Source organism: Crocuta crocuta, unplaced genomic scaffold, assembly GCF_008692635.1.
Source record: "Crocuta crocuta isolate KB4526 unplaced genomic scaffold, BGI_CrCroc_1.0 scaffold134, whole genome shotgun sequence".
In the NCBI taxonomy this organism is placed as follows: domain Eukaryota; kingdom Metazoa; phylum Chordata; class Mammalia; order Carnivora; family Hyaenidae; genus Crocuta; species Crocuta crocuta.
In genome coordinates this window covers 5,133,668-5,154,191 of record NW_027530183.1, presented here as the reverse complement: position 1 = coordinate 5,154,191, position 20,524 = coordinate 5,133,668, and the positions used below count along the sequence as shown (strand labels likewise).

Here is a 20,524-nt window from a genome sequence, read left to right as displayed (position 1 = left end):
ATGAACTGTCTAGGAATTACACAAATAGGAGTCTTTCATATCCAGTCATTTATGACATCATGTAAAAGGGGGGGGGGTGTATTTCTCTGAAATTTCAACTCCTTATACTAGAAAAAAAATTAAGTCAGGTATCCTTTGTCAGTTTTTCATGTAGAGTGTAATATATGATGAGTTTATAAACTTATAGTTCATGGCTCATCAATAACTCCGGTATCTATACCTTCATGTGACCTTTTGTTCTGATAATTCATTCACTGTGAAAACTGAGGATATCCACGAGCTAGGCAGTATAAGTTATTAAATAAAATACTAGTATTAAGTATGAGATAAGGTCTTTCTGTCTCATTCACTCTCTCTACTTTTAAAGCAGATTGCCAAAAATGATGAGGGGAAAATCTCCATGCTACTTTTAATACTTTAGGCCATCCATAAGATGATGAACAAAGTGAGTAGGAACAGTCTCACTTATCTTGGTACTGTCAAGGCTTGGTACACTGCCTGATGCAATACTGTTTAATAAATGTTTTTTTCTTAATCCATTATTAGTTTGGAGCCAGTTAAAAAACATAAATTTCAAAGTCTAATGATTTTTAGGAAGTTCTTAAAAGCTTTATAAAAAAGGACTACATTAATGGCAGAAAAAAATTACCTTATAAAGAGCTGCTTATATCTAAAAGTGACAAGACACATAAGTATATTATTTTTGTAAAGAAGGACAAGATAACTTACACATTAAATCTCTTTGGCAAGGTAGTTTCAAGGAAAATGTAAGGTGTTTTATCCCTAAGGCACAGAGTACTGTTTCTCTTGCATTAAAAAGATTTAAATATGTGTATCTCTTAAATGGTTAAACTCTGGAAGGTATATCTATACCACAGAATACTACTCATCCAACGTAACAATCTGGATGCATCTCCAAGGCATTATGGTAAGTGAGAACAGTCAATTTCAAAAGGTCATGTACTATATTTCATTTATGTAACATTCTCAAAGTGACAAACTTACTGAGATGGAGAACAGATTAGCAGTTTCCAGAGGTTAAAAATAGTGGGGTTAGGGGCACCTGGGTGGCTCAGTCGGTTAAGCGTCCGACTTCGGCTCAGGTCATGATCTCATGGTTTTGAGTTCAAGCCCCACATCGGTCTCTGTGCTGACAGCTCAGAGCCTGGAGCCTGCTTCGGATTCTGTGCCTCATCCTCTCTCTCTCCCTCCCTCACTTGTGTTCTGTCGCTGTCTTTCAAAAATAAATAAATGTAAGAAAAAAATTAAAAAAAAAAAAAGAGTGGGGGTTAGGGGAGTGGATAATAAAGGAGTAGCACTAGGGAGATGTTTGTGATGCCTTGATTGTGTAATGGGCATATAAACACCTGATAAATAACAAGAACCACGGAATATAAGGATACATTGTAGCAATGTCAGTTTCTTAGTTTTAATGTTGTAGTATAGTTAAATGAGATGTGAACACTGAAGAAACTGGGTGAAGGGAACACAGAACCTCTCTAAATCTGTAGCATCTTAAAAAGTTCAAAAAGTATTTAAGAGAGGGTTTAAAACTTTTTTTTCAATGTTTTGTTTCTTTTTGAGAGAGAAAGACAGAGTGCGAGTGGTGGAGGGGCACAGGGAAGGAGACACAGATTCCAAAGCAGGCTCCATCCAGGCTCTGAGCTGTCAGCGCGGGGCTCGAACTCACAGACCACTAGATCATGACCCGAGCTGAAGTCAGAGGCTTAACTGACCAAGCCACGCAGGCAACCCTCTTAAGAGAATTCTGACACATAAAAAGTTCTTAAATATAAAGCAGATGCAAATCATAAAAACATGACTTTATTTTTATTTTTATTTTTTTTTTAAATTTTTTTTTAATGTTTTATTTATTTCTAGGAGAGAGAGAGAGAGAGACAGCGTGAGCAGGGAGGGTCAGAGAGAGAGGGAGCCACAGACTGAAACAGGCTCCAGGCTCTGAGCTGGCAGTCAGCACAGAGCCCGACGCGGGGCTCGAACCCACAAACCGCGAGATCATGACCCAAGTGAAAGTCGGACGCTTAACCGACTAAGCCACCCAGGCGCCCCCCAAAACATGACTTTATTTTTAAAGGAGAGTTTGCTGGATTCGACTGGAAGAAATAAACATCCTCTGTTTTCTAATAACTAGACTTACCTAAGACCAACATTTGAGCATTTTGTCCACTTTTATTGCTTTGGTTTTGCCCAAAGATACTTGGATATATGTCTATCATAGCAAGACCTCTTGAATACAAAGACTCTAGGAGCTGCCGTTACTGCCTGTGGTGTAGAATGGTGAGAAAGAGAACGCACTGACCTCAACACCATGGGCTCCAGAGCCTGAGAGGCTAGTCGTTCAAACATCCGCTGGAGGGGCGGATGCAGTGAGTGGTCCTCGTCCGCCAGGGCGGCGCTGCACCGCTGCAGTAGTCGGGCGTGAAGACCAGCTTCACACATGACCTGCTGGTTTCTCTCTGTGTGCACCAGGGCTTGTAAGATATTTGCCACAGCAAGTTGAAGGTCCAGAGCATGCTGAAGTTAAAGAAACCCATGCCACCAAGGCATTCTTAGTAAGAGAGGTGACAATTGTCTCATCATACACAGCTTTTTTTTGGGAGGGGGGTGTTCTACACATTTCAAATCCCCTTCAGATGAATTAGGAAGCTGATGTAGAATGATCCAGCAATTTGAACAGGGCTAGGCAAACATCTCCTATCCTCATTTCACTGGAAGCATACCCAGCTGGACTCCACTCTCTTCCATCTTTTGTAGTAAATGACTATTAACTAATAGTATTTTAATTTTTATAGACATAGTAAATGAGAGGTCTTTTACTTGATGAATAAACAACCAGTGTAAAGAAAAGACTACTGTTTTCATCTGCGACATTTTAAGCCTTAGGGGTCATACAACATTTTAGCAAAATTAGTCACTGAAGCTCCCATTCACCCAAACTCTTGAGTGCTACAAATCAAAACAGAGAAACAGCCTCAAAGTGGTATCTTCAGCTTTTTTTCTTTCTGGACTATTCATTAACAGTTTCCACTGATGAGCAGGATTTACAAGGAGAAACAATTATTTTAGCACCAGAAGCAACGGTCTTGGCTGCATCTGTAGTGAATGAACCATATTATAAAATATACATACGTATCTCACTAAGAAAGTTAAGACTCAAGGTGAACAGTCCTACTTTTTCCTCTCCTACTTTAGTATGTGATATGGAATGGTTGCTTATCACTTTGTCTTGGACCTACTCCCTTGCTTATACAGTCATTTTCACGTCCTTTTACTCATTCATTAAAGATGGAAAGGAGCTAACATATCCACACTTACTTCTGGCTGTGTCACGGACCCGACAGAGGCCAGGAGGTCCAGCATGGCGAGCATGGCTCCGGGATGGATGACGACAGCATCAGAACTCTGGAAAGATGTAGTCGTCACATGTAGTTTCAGGTCAGCGACATTTTTAGGAGGGTAAACAGGGGGAGTTGAAACAGAATGATACGCATGCCTGTAAAAAAGAAAGAAGGGTAACAGCATTAAATGCCAATCACACTCTCTGTTTAATTTCTTCATCTTTTGTTACCTTTATCCACTGATAAGCAAAAACCTTTGTAACTTGAGGTTGGGTTACAAAACACTTTAAGGTTGGGACATAAAAAACCAATATATTACCAATTCTTAATGGGTCACATATAGACCATTTTACCACTGATTCTTCTACACTGTGTCTTTACCACTTGTGACTGGGATTGTTGCATTAAAGAAGGACATATGATGACTAAAATTAACACTCTTCTCTGGTAGATTTGGAAGTGCTAAGAGAGTAGATCCTAAAAGCTCTCATTACAAGGAAAACATTTTTTTCCTTGTATTTATTTGAGATGATGGATGTTAACTAAACTTCCTGTAATAATCATTTTACAACATAGGTAAGGCAAGTCATTATGCTAAAGTCATTATACCTTAACTTAGGAAAGTGCTGTATGCCAATCAAGTCTCAATAACAGTGGGGGAAAAAAAAATGACACCTGTATTAGAAGATACAACCAACAGGTGAAATCACAGTGATTCAAAATTCTAGGAAAGGTAAAAGTTCTGATAAAATGTGATGAGGGTATAAATTAAATGAAATCAAATCCCTAAGATTTTCTTTTGAAAATCTACCTGTTTGTAACCTTTGCCTAAACTATGGGTAACATAATCAAGAACTAACAAGATCTGGGGCACCAAGGTGGCTCAGTCAGTTAAGTGACCAATCTGGCTCAGTTTTTGATTTCTCATTTCATGGATTAGAGCCCCACATTAGGCTCTGTGGGGACAGCTTGGAGCCAGGAGCCTGATTCAGATTCTGTGTCTCCCTCTCTCTCTGCCCTTCCCTTATTTACACACTGTGCCTCTCAAAAATAAACATTAAAAAAAAAATTATCCTCAGATGGTCATGTTAAGATAAAAGAAGTCTTATTAAAAAAAAAAAAAAAAAGAACTGACAAGATCTAACTGGGGTCAGTTGAGTCAAGGATGGCTCAGAATCTTGGCCATCTGACAATATACACGTTAAGCATCAAGGAAGTTTTCCTTTAGCTTATTTGGAACTACATTCACATTCTCTTGCTTTAACCCACTTGCCCCTGAAAATATTCATTACAATTTTTAAAAACTTAGAAGGCATGTTTTACATAACAAGCTTCTATGAGGTAGAAAGCCTAGCCATGTCCCGAACATTCCACACTTCTTCTCATCAATGATCTCCACTTTCTATTTCATACTATTCTTCTACAATTCATGAGATTTGCACATTTTGTATGCTGGCACTAGAAAACAGATGCTTGTGGCTTCAGCCTATGGAGGCTCTTTGTTCCAATGAACTGGTTTCAGCATAATTTGTCTAATGCTGAGCTCTGTCACTGGGAGCAGTGCCGTTTCAGCACTCTGGCACAAGAGCAGCTTGGGAAACAGATGCTTTAAGTCAGTGATTTTGTAGCAAAGATTTGGCATTGCCATGATTGTGTTTGTGTGTGTGTGTGTGTGTGTGTGTGTGTGTGTTAAGGTACCATTCTCTTTTTAACAGAGATTCCAGGAAAGTGTTCAGCTTCACTTATATTAAAAAAAAAAAAAAAAGTACACAGGCACTCCTAGTTTATTTAAAGTCAGCATGTCCTCCACCTACTCATTTTTTCAACTGGTTTTTTTTTTTGCTATTTAATTTCTAAACTTAATAGGATAGATTTCTAAATGTTTATTACCAATAGCTATCCTCTTCCTATGTTGCTTTATTCTGTGAAATATTTTGATCCATCTAGAAAAAAAGATTATAGTGTGGTAGGAATTCTGAACCATTAAGAAATTTCATAAAAGTTGTTTTTCATTACACATAATTTGGAAAAAAAAAAACAAATTCTAGTTGTATACATTAGTCACAGTCCTTCCAAAATTATTTGAGTTGCCAGGTTTACTGTAGATTGAACTTAAATTATGGATATACCCAGGAAGGAGTCTTTATGTCTTCAGAAACCAAACTAATTAATATATACCCATTATACTAGTGCACCTTTTTTCTTTTTTAAAAAAATTTTATTTATTTCTTTAGGGGAGAGAGAGAGAGCGTGCACGCATGTGTGCACAAGCAGGGGACAAGTAGAGAGAGGGAGAAAGAGAATCCATCCCAAGCAGGCTCTGTGCGGTCAGTGCAGATTCCAATGCGGGGCTTGATCTCACAAACCATGAGATCGTGCATAACCCAAGCGAATGTCAAGAGTCGGAAACTCAACTGACTGAACCACCCAGACACCCCATAGTAGTATGCCTTTTAATCTTATCGAAGATAATAATACTCTGATATAAAAATTGCATTTATTCTTCTCAAACCGGAAAAATATCGTAAACAGTGCCGAATCTAACGCGTGGTATTTATTAACTAAAATTAGGCCTATTTTATCAGGTATTACATAATATTATTAATACTTATTTAGCCATTTAGGTATCACCACAGGTATTCTCATTTTCTTATATTTAAAGATTATAGTAAGTTTGCTAAATGGATAATCCCAAGCAAGACCTAATCATTTACAAAGGCTAAAATGACATCAAAATTTAGTTAATTTTTATGTTGCCATTACCTTTAAACTTGAAAAAACTGCTACTTAATATTTTAATTTAAACCTTCATATATATTTAAGACTTGTCTATCTCTTTGGGGAATATATTCTTTAATATTTAAATTCTGAATATGCTTTGACTTAATTACTATCCAGTGTGTATAGGCAGTGAGTAACAGATACCATGTTTGAATAGTAACTAGTAATAGCCACCTTTTTCTCTCCTGCAGATATAGTCTAGAAAGCCTTCGTTTTTATTTTGTATTTTGTTTTCACTTCCTCTAACTCTGATTAAATATTGTTCAGCTATAATTCTGTTCCATTATTCTTTCTGAGTAATGAATCCTAACAAAAAATGTTATATGAGTTTCAGTTTTCCAAATACTATTGGGTTTTCTAGGCATTTTCACTCCAATTCTTAAAAAAAAAGACAAGAACCTCCAGCATTTTACATCTCGGACAAGAATCACAAACTCAAAACTTCCTTAGTGTCTGAACATTCCAACAAGACACAAAAACTAATACATTGTTGGTGTCTCCTTTGGCCAACAAAAACAACAAATTTGGCCACAAGAAGATGCCATGAGCTGATATAATTTACTGAGATGTTCTAGAGAGATTCTCATTTCAAGAGCTACCATATTTGCATTTGAAAACAAAAGCTTTGTTTTATTAGCTTATGATTCTTATCACTGAGCAAAATATATGTAACCTGACCAGAATGGCAACCTGAAAATGTCAACATTGACCTTATTATTAGCATGAACAATACTGGGAACTTTCTTGGGGTAAAACCAACCTAAAAGCCTAATTAGCATTCCCACAGAAAAGATTCACTCAAACAGGACTGTTCATTCAGTGAAGGGGTTTCCCCGAAGGTCAAAGACATGCATCCTCACGTGCAGCTGTGTTGCAAATGATGACAAAATGTTCTTGATCTAACCTCTTAAATAACTCTCTATAATATGGAATAAAATTTCCCTTCGTCAAATTATCATTTAAATGAAACAGTTCTGATGATTTTCCTTTCACATGTTCTTTCAATCTATGAATTTCTATTGAAAGCATTTTATAGTTTTTGGTTAATACTTAAAAATGGTTAAATGTTTTTAAACCCAGCAGTTTTCATGCATTTACCATTTAGGGAATCATAAATGTGACTTTTGATAATTAAAACTATTTAGTAATTAAAACTATTTTTCTAATATTGAATAGGTGGGATAGTGAGCACACATGAATCTTCAAATACAAAGAATAATTTTTACTGCATTCACTTCAGCAACAGAAGAATATACTATAACAACTCAAATTGATTTTATGGTTTCTTGTATTAAAAAATGTTCTTAGGAAAACAAAAAAGAAATAGTTTTAAAATAGAAATATACTGAACAACACTAAATTTGTTTAAGACGATTCTGAACTCTTCTATGGTTTACTGTCAGAAAATGAGCTGTAAGCTTCAGGGTAAACACAAGAGAAAAAGGAAAATATAAGTCCATATATCTGATGAATATCATTGCTGAAATATATTGAAATGCAGGATTTGTAACAAATATTTTTAATACAGTAACTCCACTAATATTCAAATTCTGAACTATAGAAATGAAATTAATCAGTAACATAGCTGAAACTTGGGATTCATTTTTAGAAAGCTACAATGGAAGAATATTAATACAATACCAGAAGACTTGCACTTGGTTATGAGAGAAACTGGGGAAGGAAGGGTATTGGTTCCAACTGCACAGACTATGATCATTTTAAGAAAAGGTTGCAAATGGAATCTTAAATGGACCTTAAGTGTACTCTTGTCAATCAACTGCTGGTTCTTTATATTTACAAGCTTCATATACAAAACAGACTAGGTCAGCTTAGAAAGAGGTATACACAGAACCAATGAAAGCAACAGCTGGTAGGGTTTTTTATTGTTTTTTTTTTTTTTCTTTCAAAGGTTGGCCATGACAAGTCTCCACGACAGCATTACATTTCAACTGGTTGAACCTGATTGAGAAAACACACATTTCCTTGTCAGTGCTGTGATGTTCATTTTGGAGTAATGGTAAAAACTGAAGAATGATTCCTAGCACCTTTAAAGTAAAAAGAAAAAGTACTCTATGTAAAGAGGCACTAAGTCCTCATTTCCAAATTAATTTCAATGAAAGATATGCTGCTCTCAAAGCAAAATGTATATTTCACTCTAAATATTAGAGTTAGATGACGAAAGTCTAAAGGTCCTTCATATCTTCATGGCATTAACACATTTTATGCTCATAAATACACTCAGAAATTGACAATTCTAAAACCTAAAAAAAGAAAAAAAGCCAAAAAATTGTTGTACAAAGCACAATCACCACATTTACACATGATTAAGCACAGGGAAGAAAAAACACACAAATAAAGATTGACTTCCGTTAGAAGATCAGTACCTTTTCCTGGACAAAGCTGGTGTACCCCAAGGAGAGGGGAGAGAAGACTCACTTGTCAGGCAAGGAGGGATCTGTTCTGCACGACTACAGACAACAAAACAGACAGGGTGGTTTAGAGAGGTTAGAAGAGAACACCAGGTTGGCAGCTGGTTAGTTTCACAAGAAATACCAGTAAAAGTTTAATAAGGAACACCCTTCATACTCAGCAGGAACCAGAAACAAGACTATAACACATGCACTGAGGGAAACAGAAAAGCATGCTTAAGGCAGATGCTTATCCATTAATGCTAACACTTAACATATTTGTTAAACAAAGTGCCCTAAGCTCTGCTTTTGACAAAGCAAACTAAAACTGAGGTATACTAACTAGGGTAAGTAGAAAAGGGGAAAGAGGTTGAATCTATATACACATATTTCAATTTCAAACAGCTTAGTCCTTGAATACTACACCATACTATGTTTCTTTTAACAAAACATATGCATTTTTAAAATGTTAAAAATTGGAAAAGGTTTCTTACATTACTTATGTTTTCTTGTCTGAACAATAAATGCTAAGAAATATTGTCAAGAAGCAAGAAACATCTCAGTAGATATTTCAAAGTAGATACTTCACAGTAAAAGATATAAAACCTATTAAAAGCTCCATCCACATAAAGTTACTTGCTTCACTTATGGGGGCAATATAGAAAACAGTTCAGTTACTTTATGAAATAAAACTATGTCAACTGCTAAAAGTGATAATGCATGGGGCAAATCAGCACCATGACCATTCTCACATTATTGTCAAGCTGAGACCACTTTAAGCACTGAAAATAACTAATTTAGGTAAAGTGGTACTCCAATGATCCACCTCGGAACCCTGGAATTCCCTCATCATAGATATTTATCATCACAATATACTGTAATTGTTTATTTATGTGCCTGTATTTAAGCTAAAGGATGGCCATGTCTAAAGCAGTCTTGCGTTTGAACCCTCAAAATAACATGGCAGGGAGCAAGTGTTTGTTAAGTACTTTTTAATAAATGAATAAGTAAAGAAATCTGACAGACTCTTGTCTATCATCGTCTCTTATGGAGCTATATTCTTTTAAAAGGATAATGAAATATTGAGAGTGATTCTGAATGTTGAGAATATATTATCTGTCTGGAAATACATATCATCATAACCACATTCTCCTACTGATAACTAATATCTTTAAGTCCAGATATACCTAAATGTTGAAAACAGAGGAGAAAGAGAACAGTAAATACCAGCATTAAAGTAAACTTTACAGAAACTTACATTAAGTGCATCAAGAGCTAACTGACCCTAGATTTACAAATAATACCCAAATATTCATGTTTGAAACCTTAACACCAGAGCAACAGTAATATTTGCAAGTAAGTGATAAACAAGCAAATAAAAGATTCATTTTCATTTTCTTCTAAGTTAACTTATAATTCAAGCCTTAATGTTGAAGTCACACAGAGCATCCCCTTTAATTCAGAGCAGAGCAAAGCCATACCTGTCAAAAGAATCTGTAGCTACTTTGTAGAGATAAATAAAGAGTTTACTGCAATGCCGTAAAGTGGGTGACACTGCGTCCATCGAGATTACATCTTCCTCCAAAAGTCTTTGAAATGGCTGTGTGTTTGAGGGGAAGACATTCATGGGGCTTATTTTTCTTAGGTCTGAGAAGCAGCCAAGAAATCGAACAGCATCTGCCAACTTCTCATACTGAATCTCTGTTTTGAAGAAATGAGAGTTGGCTGGCTCATAGCGCATTGCTGCAGTCAATGTGCAAAACACAGTGTGGAGAAGTTCAAACACTTGATTCTGGTTCACTTTCTCCCAGCCATTCTTCGGTGGTGAGCTCAAAGACCGTTCCATAGCAACAAGCAAGGATGTAATGTACACAAATCCTCCAACTTTCCTAAAAACTGTTCTTGAACGATGGCTTTCTCGAAGGACTGATAGGAGGGCCTACAGAGGATGAATAAAACAAACAAAGCCCCTTATAATTCAAATTAAAGCAAAATACATGAATGTCAAAAGGGAGCACCATTTCTATGAACATACAATAGTAATGTTTTTGTCATTTCCCATTAACCAGCTCTATGAAGCATGTCAAATATTCTAATTAAAAAATGCCATTTTACACAAAAATAGACACATTGATCAATGAAACAGAATAGAGAACCTAGAAACAAACCCACACATATATGGTCAATTAATCTACAACAAAGGAGGCAAGAATACACAATGGGGAAAATAAGCAGTCTCATCAACAAATGGTGCCAGGAAAACTGGACAGCAACATGCAAAAGAATGAAACTGTACCACTTTCTTACACTGTACCCAAAAATAAACTCAAAATGGACTAAAGACCTACTTGAGAAATCTGGGACCATAAACTAAAACAAAAAAACATAAAAACAAAAAACAAAAACCAAAACCAAAAAAAACCCACAGGCAGTAATTTCTTTGACATCAGTTGTATAAACATTTTTCTAGATATGTCTGCTCAGGCAAGGGAAACAAAAAGTAAAAATTAAACTATGGGTACTACATCAAAATTAAAAGCTTTTGCACAGCAAAGGAAACCATCAATAAAACAAAAAGACAACCTACTGAATGGGAGAAGATATTTGCAAATGATTATCTGATAAAGGATTAATATCCAAAATATATAAAGAACTTATACAACTCAACACCAAATAAAATAACCAATTTAAAAACATGCAGAAGACATAAACAGACATTTTTCCAAAGAAGACATACAGATGGCAAATGGACATATGAAAAGATGCTCAATATCACTAATCATCAGAGGAGGGGCCAAGACAGCAGAAGACCACGGAAGTTTTTTTTGTACCTCTCATTGCTGAAATGCAGCCAGATCAATGCTAAACCATCTTGCACACCTAGAAAGCTGATCTGAGGATTTAAACAATCTGCATAACCTGAACCACAGAATTCAGCAGGTACACAGCATGGAGAGGTGAACTAGGGGAGAGAGAAGCGGTAGAGGGTAGGGAGCTGTTTCTGCTTGCAGAGAGAGGACGGAGACGAGGGAGTGTACAGGAAACACCCCCTCCCCATAAGCAGCTGGAGAGAAAGTGGAAAAGTGGGAACAGCCGCAGGGACTGAACAAAAAAAGGGAGAAAGGAGAGGGTTTACATTCCATCAGGACTCTATAAATAGGGGAAGCACAGACACTGAGGCTCCACAACTGGATACCTGGCGGTGCTCTGGTGGGAAGGGCGAATCCCCAAGAGCAGAGAGCGAGATCCGAGGGGTCTACTGGCCACAGGGGGAGTGGCAGTTCCCCTGTGGGAAGGACATTTGGTAGAGGCTGTGTGACCACCTCACAGGCAAAGTTCCCAGTAGACCCCAGAGAACAACCACATTAGCTGGTGTTGGAACAAGCACGTTAAGGGGGAAGCCTGGTGCTAGATGTGTGTTGTGATTTTCCATAATCCCTGAAACACTGCTGCTGTAAGATCCCACGAACTTATTCTGGGGCAGGCTGGCAACCAGCCGCACAGCCGCCATCTCATGAACGTTCCTGGGGACGGCTGGCACCCAGCCATTGCTCAGTGAGACCCTCCCCAGAAGATCTGAGCAGATTAAAGTTGAAGTTCCTCAGAAGGGAGAGGCCAACATGGCAGAGAAGTAGAGGGATTGAAGGTTCCCTCGTCTCTCAAATAGAGCTGACTTGAGGCCAAGAGTATGGGAGGAAAAGAGGCAGAGTTGATTCCAGGGACCCACCAGGACAACCTGACAGGCCATAGGCAGGGCACTTCAGGGAACCAAGAGTGTGCCCAGAGTGCAGGTGGGACCGCCTACACCAAACCATGCTCCTCTGTGCCTGGTAACTGCGTATCTCTTGGAGCAGGATTGATGCTGATGAAGCAGACAGCCCTTGCTCCAGACCAGCGCTGTTGCATTGCCTGGTTTTATTCTTTGACAATTCTTATTATATAGATAGAGTCTTCCTTCCTTTTCTCCTTCTTATCTCTTCCCTCCTCTAGTCTGATTACTCTGGTTGTTGGTCTGTTTAAGCAGACATATTTAATCCATTCTCTTGATACATGTTCTACACCTCCTTCCTTATTTTCCTTTCTCTCTCTCTGGATTAAGCCAAATAGTTTCTCAGTCTGAGCAACATTATCTTCTCTTCTTCTTCCCTCCCTCCTTCTTTATTTTCCTTATTCTCTGCATTAAGCTGTATAGTTTCTTTGATCTATTTTATTTTTTTTTCCTGCTCCCTTCTTTGTTTTCATTTCTCTCTCTCTGGATTAAGGCTATACTTTCTCTGCCTGGTCAATTTTTATTTTTATTTTTCCCAGTTCCAGTCATTTCTCTCTTTGTATGTGCTCTTCCATCAGCACTGCCTCCACCCTGTTGTTTACTTGTAGCTGGTATTTCTGGTTTTTTCCTTTTGAGTTTCTGTGTTTGTTTTTGTGTTTGCATGTTTTTGTTTTCTGCTTGTCTGTTTGCTTTCCTTTCCAGGGCTACTTCAATGAACAAATCAAAGCACACTTGGTGGAGGGTCCAAAACATCACTAGGAGTAGGGAGATAAAGTAACCAAAGTCACAAAACAGAGAACAAGTAACACTCTTCAAAAAAAATACCTCCTGAAGGGTGAGGCCCTGGAAAGTGTACAAACCCCCTTTACTATAGCAGCACTTGCAGGAAGAGGGCACATAACAAGCTTTTCAAACACATAAGGGACAGAAAACTAGCCACAATGATGAAATAGAAGAATTCTCTGCAAAAGAAATTCCAGGAAGAAATGAGAGCTAAAGAATTGCTAAAAACAGATATAAACAATATAAATGAACAAGAATTTAGAATAACAGTCATAAGACTAATTGCTGGGCTTGGAAAAAGCATAGAAGAAAGCAGAGAATCTATTGCTGCAGATTCTCTGAAAGGAACTGAAAAACAGTCATGAAGAATTAAAAAAATGCTGTAAATGAGGTGCAAAATAAACTGGAAGTGGTGACAGCAAGAATTGTAGAGGCTAAGGGGAGAATAGGTGAATTAGAAGATAAAATTATGGAAAAGATGAAGCTGAACAAAAAGAAAAAATTTCTGGATCATGAGGGGAGAATTAGAGAACTAAGTGATTCAATGAAACAGACCAGTATCTGTATCATAGGAGTTCCAGAAGTAGAGAAAGGGACTAAACGGGTACTTGAACAAATCACAGCTGAGAATGTCCCCAATTGGGGGAAGGAAACAGACATTGAAATCCAGGAGGCACAGAGAACTCCCTTCAGACACAACCTAAATCGATCTTATGCACAGCATATCAGAATGAAACTGGCAATGCAAAGATAAAGAGAGAATTCTGAAAGCAGCTAGGGATAAACAGGCCTTAACATACGTGGGACGTGGGTAGACACATAAGGGTCATAGCAGACCTATCTACTGAAACTTGGCAGGTGATAAAGGAGTGGCAGGAAATTTTCAATGTGATGAACAGGAAAAATATACAGCCAAGAATCGTTTATTCAGCAAATGTGTCTTTCAAAATAGAAGAAGAGATAAAGATTTTCCCGAACAAACAAAAACTAAAGGAATTCATCACCAATAAACCAGCCCTAAAAGAAACTCTAAGGGGGACTCTGTGAGTGAAATGTTGCAAGGACCACAAAGGACCAGAGACATCACTACAAGCATGAAAACTACAGATAACATAAGGACTCTAAACCCATTATCTTTTAATAACACTGAATGTAAATGCACTAAATGCTCCAATCAAAAAACATATGGTATTAGAATGGATTAAAAAAAAAAAGAACCATCTATTTGCTGTCTACAAGAGACTCATTTTAGATATGAAAACACCTTCAGATTTAAAGTGAGGGGATGGAGAACCATCATGTTACTGGAAGTCAAAAGAAAGCTGGAGTAGCAATACTTATACCAGACAAACTAGATTTTAAACTAAAGGCTGAAACAAGAGATGAAGAAGGGCATTATACAATAACTACAGGGTCTGTCCATCAAGAAGAGCTAACACTTATGAAAGCACCCAAATATATAAAACAATTAAGAACAAACATAAGCAATCTTATTGGTAAGAATGTGGTAACCGCAGGGGGCTTTAATACTCCACTTACAGCAATGGACAGATCATCTAGACAGAAATTCAATAAAGAAACAACGGCCCTGAATAATACACTGAACCAGATGGACTTGACAAATATATTTAGAACCTTCCATCCTAAAGCAACAGAATATACATTCTTCTTGAGTGCACATGGAACATTCTCCAAGACAGATCACATACTAGGTCACAAAAGAGCCCTCAATAAATATAAAAGAACTGAGATCATACCATGCACACTTTCAGATCACAATGCTATGAAACTTGAAATCAGTCACAGGAAAAAGTTTGGAAAACCTTTATCTTATTAAAGAACAAATGGGTAAACCAGGCAGTTAGAGACAAAATTAAAAAATATATGGAAACAAATGAAAATGAAAACACAATAATCCAAACCCTTTAGGATGCAGCAAAGGCAGTCCTAAGAGGAAAACATTGCAAACCAGGCCTATCTCAAGAAACAAGAAAAATTCCAAATACAAAATCTTACAATATACCTAAAGGAACTAGAAGCAGAACAACACAGAAACCCCAAAGTAAGCAGAAGAAGGGAAATAAAGATCAGAGCAGAGATAAACAATATAGAATCCAAAAAACAAAAAAAGAAAGAAAAACAAAAAAAAAAAAAACCCAGTAGAACACATCAATGAAACAAAGAGTTGGTTTTTCTGAAAAAATAAACAAAACTGATAAACCCCCAGCCAGACTTCTCTAAAAGAAAAAAGAGAGAACCTAAATAGATAAAACCACAAATGAAAATGGGTTTATCACAACCAATCCCTCAGAAATACAAGCAATTATCAGAGAACACTATGAAAAATTATATGCCAACAAACTGGATAACCTAAAAGAAATGGACAATTTCCTAGACACCCACACTACCAAAATTCAAATGGGAAGAAAGAGGTAATTTGAACAGACCCATAACTAGTGAAGAAATTGAATCAGTTATCAAAAATCTCCCAACAAATATGAGTTGTGGACCAGATGACTTCCCTGGAGGACTCTACCAGACATTTAGAGCAGAGTTAATACCTATCCTTCTCAGGCTATTCAAAATAATAGAAACAGAAGAAAACTTCTGGACTCATTCTATGAAGCCAGCATTATCTTGATTCCCAAACTAGACAGAGACCCCACTAAAAAGGAGAATTACAGGCCAATGTCCCCTATGAACATGAATGCATGGATGCAAAAATTCTCAACAAAATACTAGCAAATCGAATTCAACAGCATATGAAAAGAATTATTCACCATGATGAAGTGGGATTCATTCCTGGACTGCAGGGCTGGTTCAATATTTGCAAATCAATCAATGTGATATATCACATTAATGAAAGAAAGGAAAAGAACCATATGATCCTGTCAATAGATGCAGAAAAAGGATTTGACAAAATACAGCATCCTTTCTTAATAAAAACCCTCAGAAAGTTGGGCTAGAAGGAACATATGTAAATATCCTAAAAGCTGTATACAAAAAGGCCACAGCTAACATTATCCTCAATGGGAAAAAACTGAAAGCTTTCCCCCTGAGATCAGGAACATGACATGGATGACCACTCTCATCACTGCTGTTTAACATAGTGCTGGAAATCCTAACATCAACAATCAGATAACTTAGTGAAATAAAGGCATCAAACTTGGCAAAGAATAAGTCAAACTTTCGCTTTTTGCAGATGATATGATTACATGGAAAACCTGACAGACTCAATCAAAAGTCTGCTAGAACTAATACATGAATTCGGAAAAGTCTCAGGGTACAAAATCAATGTGCAGAAATTGGTTGCATTTTTATACACCAATAATGAAGCAACAGAAAGAGAATTAAAGAAACTTATTCCATTTACAATTGCACCAAGAACCAAAAATTACCTAGGAATAAACCTAACCACAGATGTTAAAAATCTGTATGCTGAAAATTATAGAAAACTTATGAAGGAAATTGGAGACAACACAAAGAAATGGAAAAACATTCCAAGCTCATGGATCGGAAGAATAAATATTGTTAAAATGTCAATAATTCCTAAAGCAATCTACACATTCCATGCAATCTCAATCAAAATTGCACTGGCATTCTTCTCAAAGCTAGAACAAACAATCCGAAAATTTGTATGGACCCACAAAAGACCCTGAATAGCCAAAGTGTGAAGAAAACCAAAGCAGGAGCCATCACAATCCTAGGTTTTAGCTTCTACTACAAAGCTGTAATCATCAAGACAGTATGGTACTGACACAAAAATAGACACACTGACCAATGTAATAGAAAAGAGAACACAGAACTGGACCCACAAAAGTATGGCCAACTAATCTTTGACAAAGCAGGAAAGAGCATTCAATGGGAAAAAGACAGTCTCTTTAGCAAACGGTGCTGGGAGAACTGGAGAGCAACATTCAGAAGAATGAAACTAGACCACGTTCTTATACCATATACAAAAATGCAAAAATGGATGAAAGACCTAAATGTAAGACAGGAAACCATCAAAACCCTAGAGGAGAAAGCAGGAAACAACCTATTTGACCTTGGCCACAGTAATTTCTTGCTTGACACATCTACAAAGGCAAGGAACTGAAAGCAAAAATGAACTATTGGGACCTCATCAAGATTAAAAGCTTCTGTACTGCAGAGGAAACAATCAACAAAACTATAAAGCAAGCAATAGAATGGGAAAAGATATTTGCAAATGACACATAGGATAAAGGGCTAGTATTCAAAATCTAGAAAGAACTCACCAAACTCCACACCTGAAAAACAAATAATCCAGTAAAGAAATGGGCAGAAGACATGAATGGGCATTTTTCCAAAGAAGACATCCAGATGACCAACAGGCACATGAAAAGATGCTCAATGTCATTCATCATCAGGAAAATACAAACCAAAGCCACACTGAGATATCACCTCACACGGGTCACAGTGGCTAAAGTCAACAACTCAGGAAACTACAGAAGCTGGTGAGAATGTGAAGAGATGGGAACTCTGTCACTGTTGGTGGGAATACAAACTGGTGCAGCCACTCTGGAAAACAGTGTGGAGGTTCCTCAAAAAATTAAAAATAAAACTATACTATGACCCAGCAATTGCACTATTAGGAATTTACCCAAGGGATATAGGAGTGCTGATGCATAGGAGCACATGTACCTCAATATTTATAGCAGTGCTTTCAACAATAGCCAAATTATGAAAAGAGCCTAAATGTCCATCAACTAATGAATGGATGAAGAATATATGGTTTATATATTCAATGGAATACTACTTGGCAATGAGAAAGAATGAAATCATACCATTTGCAGCAACGTGTATAGAACTGGAAGGTATTATGCTGAGTGAAATAAGTCAGTCAGAGAAGGACAGATATCATATGTTTTTACTCATACATGGATCTTGAGAAACTTAACAGAAGACTATGGGGGAAGGAAAGGGGAAAAAAAAAACAGTTACAAACAGAGAGGGAGGGAGGCAAACCACAAGAGAATCTTAAATACAGTGAACAAACAGAGTAGAGGGGGTGGGTGGAGGGGTAGGGGGGAAGGAAAATGGGTGTTGAGCATTGAGGAGAGCACTCACTGGGACGAGCACTAAGTGGTGTATGTAAACAAATTTGACAATAAATTATATTTAAAAAATCACTAATCATCAGGGCAACGCAAATCAAAACAATAATGAAGTATTATCTCACACCTGTCAGAATGGCTAAAAAAAAAAAAACACAAGAAATAACAGCTGTTACTGAGGATGTAGAGAAAAGGGAACCCTCGTGTGCTGTTGGTGGGAATACAAACTGGTACAGCACTGTGGAAAATAGCATGGAGGTTGCTCAAAAAATTAAAAATAGAAATACCATACGATCCAGTAATTCCACTAGTATGTATTTACAAAAAGAAAATAAAAACACTAATTTAAAAAGATATATATACCCATATGTTTACTGTAGCATTATTTACAATAGCCAAGATATGGAAGCAACCCAAGTGTCCATCAATAGTTGAATGGATAAATAAGATGTGGTGTGTATATATATAATATAATATTAGTCATAAAAAAGAAGATCTTTCCATTTGCAAAAACATGAATGGATCTAAAGGGTATAATGCTAAGTGAAATAAGTTAGAGAAAGACAAATACCAGAATTCATACATGGAATTTAAGAAACAAAGCAAACAAACAAGAAAAAAAGAGGCAACAAAAAGGGACTCTTAAATAGAATAAACTGGTAGTTGCCAGAGGGGAGGTGAGGGGGCATGAGTGAAACAAGTAAAAGGAATTAAGACTACACTTATTATGATAAGCAATGAGCAATGTATAGAATTGTTGAATCATTATATTGTACACCTGAATCTAATATAACACTGTATATTAATTATACTTCAATTAAAAGATGTTGTATTAAAGTCAGAAGATAATTTTGGGAAGCACTGTCACATATTTCTTTTGATAGAATAATGTTATACCCAAATCCTGATGGAAAAGTTTTCCTATGACTTTGATGGATAATGACGTCAGTAAATTCAGTGATTTTTATGAAGTAATTGTATTCAATAGATAAAATACATATTCTAGTTTAATTTTACTCATTCATGAACATTTATGATTGTGTATGTATATAAGCTGATTTATTCTAGAAAGGATCAGAAATCAGGGCAGCCAAGACCTGAAGTATTTCACTTCAGATAAAGTGATCATATCCTGATAGTTTGGAAAGAGGAGTCACTTCAAAGGTCTTCTTCAACAGACTCTTGCAAAGTGAATTAGAGTCTGACAGTTGAAAGCATGCTCTTGCCCAGAATAGCTTTAAGTACTGTGAAATAAAACCTGAAGGTCAAACAAGTAAAACAATCTTTTAGAACAATTATTCTCTGAACTATCATACTTTTAGCTTAGTTTATTATTGAAAATAACACATTATAAAATTACCTAACATTTTTTGGGCCCTTAATATATAGTAAGCACTTCTTTCAGTTGTGTTATTATCTTAAACCTCTCCATAATGCTGTGTGCTAAGCACTACAATTACTATCCAGTTAAAATGTCGTTCAACATGGTTAAGTAATTTGCCAAAAATTGCACAGCTTACACAATGGCAATGAAGAGATATAAATCGAGGCACAATGACGTCCCTACTTGTGCACTTAACCATGCCACTACTGCCCCAAACAGCAATCTAAAATCTGTGCTGACACATGGGCTCTTTTCACTCCATTTCAGCTGCTGGAACACCATGGATATCTACCAACACCTAAGATGCAGTTTACAACCTTCCCAATCATTAGATTTGAAAAGGTCATTTTATTAAAATGTCTCCCATTTCTAATGGTATCTGAAGAAAAGAAATGGTAAATATTAATATATGTAATTATCCTTTTGGAATATACTGCTTCAGAAATTATTATATATAATCATACCTTAATTATTTTAAAAGATAACATGCAATCCATGTATATAAATAAAATTCTAAAGTATAATGTATTCCTTCCATTATTCTGTCAATAAATTTCCATTATAACAGGATTTGATAGTACAGTTTCCATATCTTGTCTAAGTTAATAAATTACTTATACTTGGAATATCAGCTCATATTACCACAATATTTTATAAGTATTTTTTCTTTTTAATCATTTTATAGTCTAGCCTGGAGATTAAATGCAAGGGCTAGAGTCAGAGTGCTTGGGTTGAAATTCTGACTCTAATGTTACAAAATGTTTTACTGTGGTCAGCCACTGTGTTCCTGGGTTTTTGCTTGTGTAAGGGTAACAATGCTAACTTTCTCCACAGCAAGTACCTGCAAAAGCATTAACAAAGTGCCTGATATAAGCCCATGACCATCATAGTCTTCAAAAACATACTGGGGAAATGGTACAAGTATTATTTTATATAGAAGGAAGGGTGAGTTCAGAGTCAAAGTA

General features: G+C 36.6%; 1 protein-coding gene across 5 annotated transcripts in view; it reads right to left on the bottom strand.

Moving 5' to 3' along the window:
• Positions 1 to 20,524, bottom strand: part of WDFY3 (WD repeat and FYVE domain containing 3) — a 229,970-nt gene that overhangs the window by 107,593 nt on the left and 101,853 nt on the right. For 4 of the 5 annotated variants that reach the window (XM_077765173.1, XM_077765175.1, XM_077765174.1 and 1 more), the window contains exons 12-15: positions 10,030 to 10,487; positions 8,525 to 8,608; positions 3,337 to 3,514; positions 2,321 to 2,535 (exon numbers count right to left, since the gene is read on the bottom strand). In XM_077765173.1, the coding sequence (XP_077621299.1) occupies positions 2,321 to 2,535; positions 3,337 to 3,514; positions 8,525 to 8,608; positions 10,030 to 10,487 (935 nt within the window). The remainder of the gene's footprint in view (positions 1 to 2,320; positions 2,536 to 3,336; positions 3,515 to 8,524; positions 8,609 to 10,029; positions 10,488 to 20,524) is intronic. The other variant, XM_077765176.1, reaches the window with a different exon arrangement.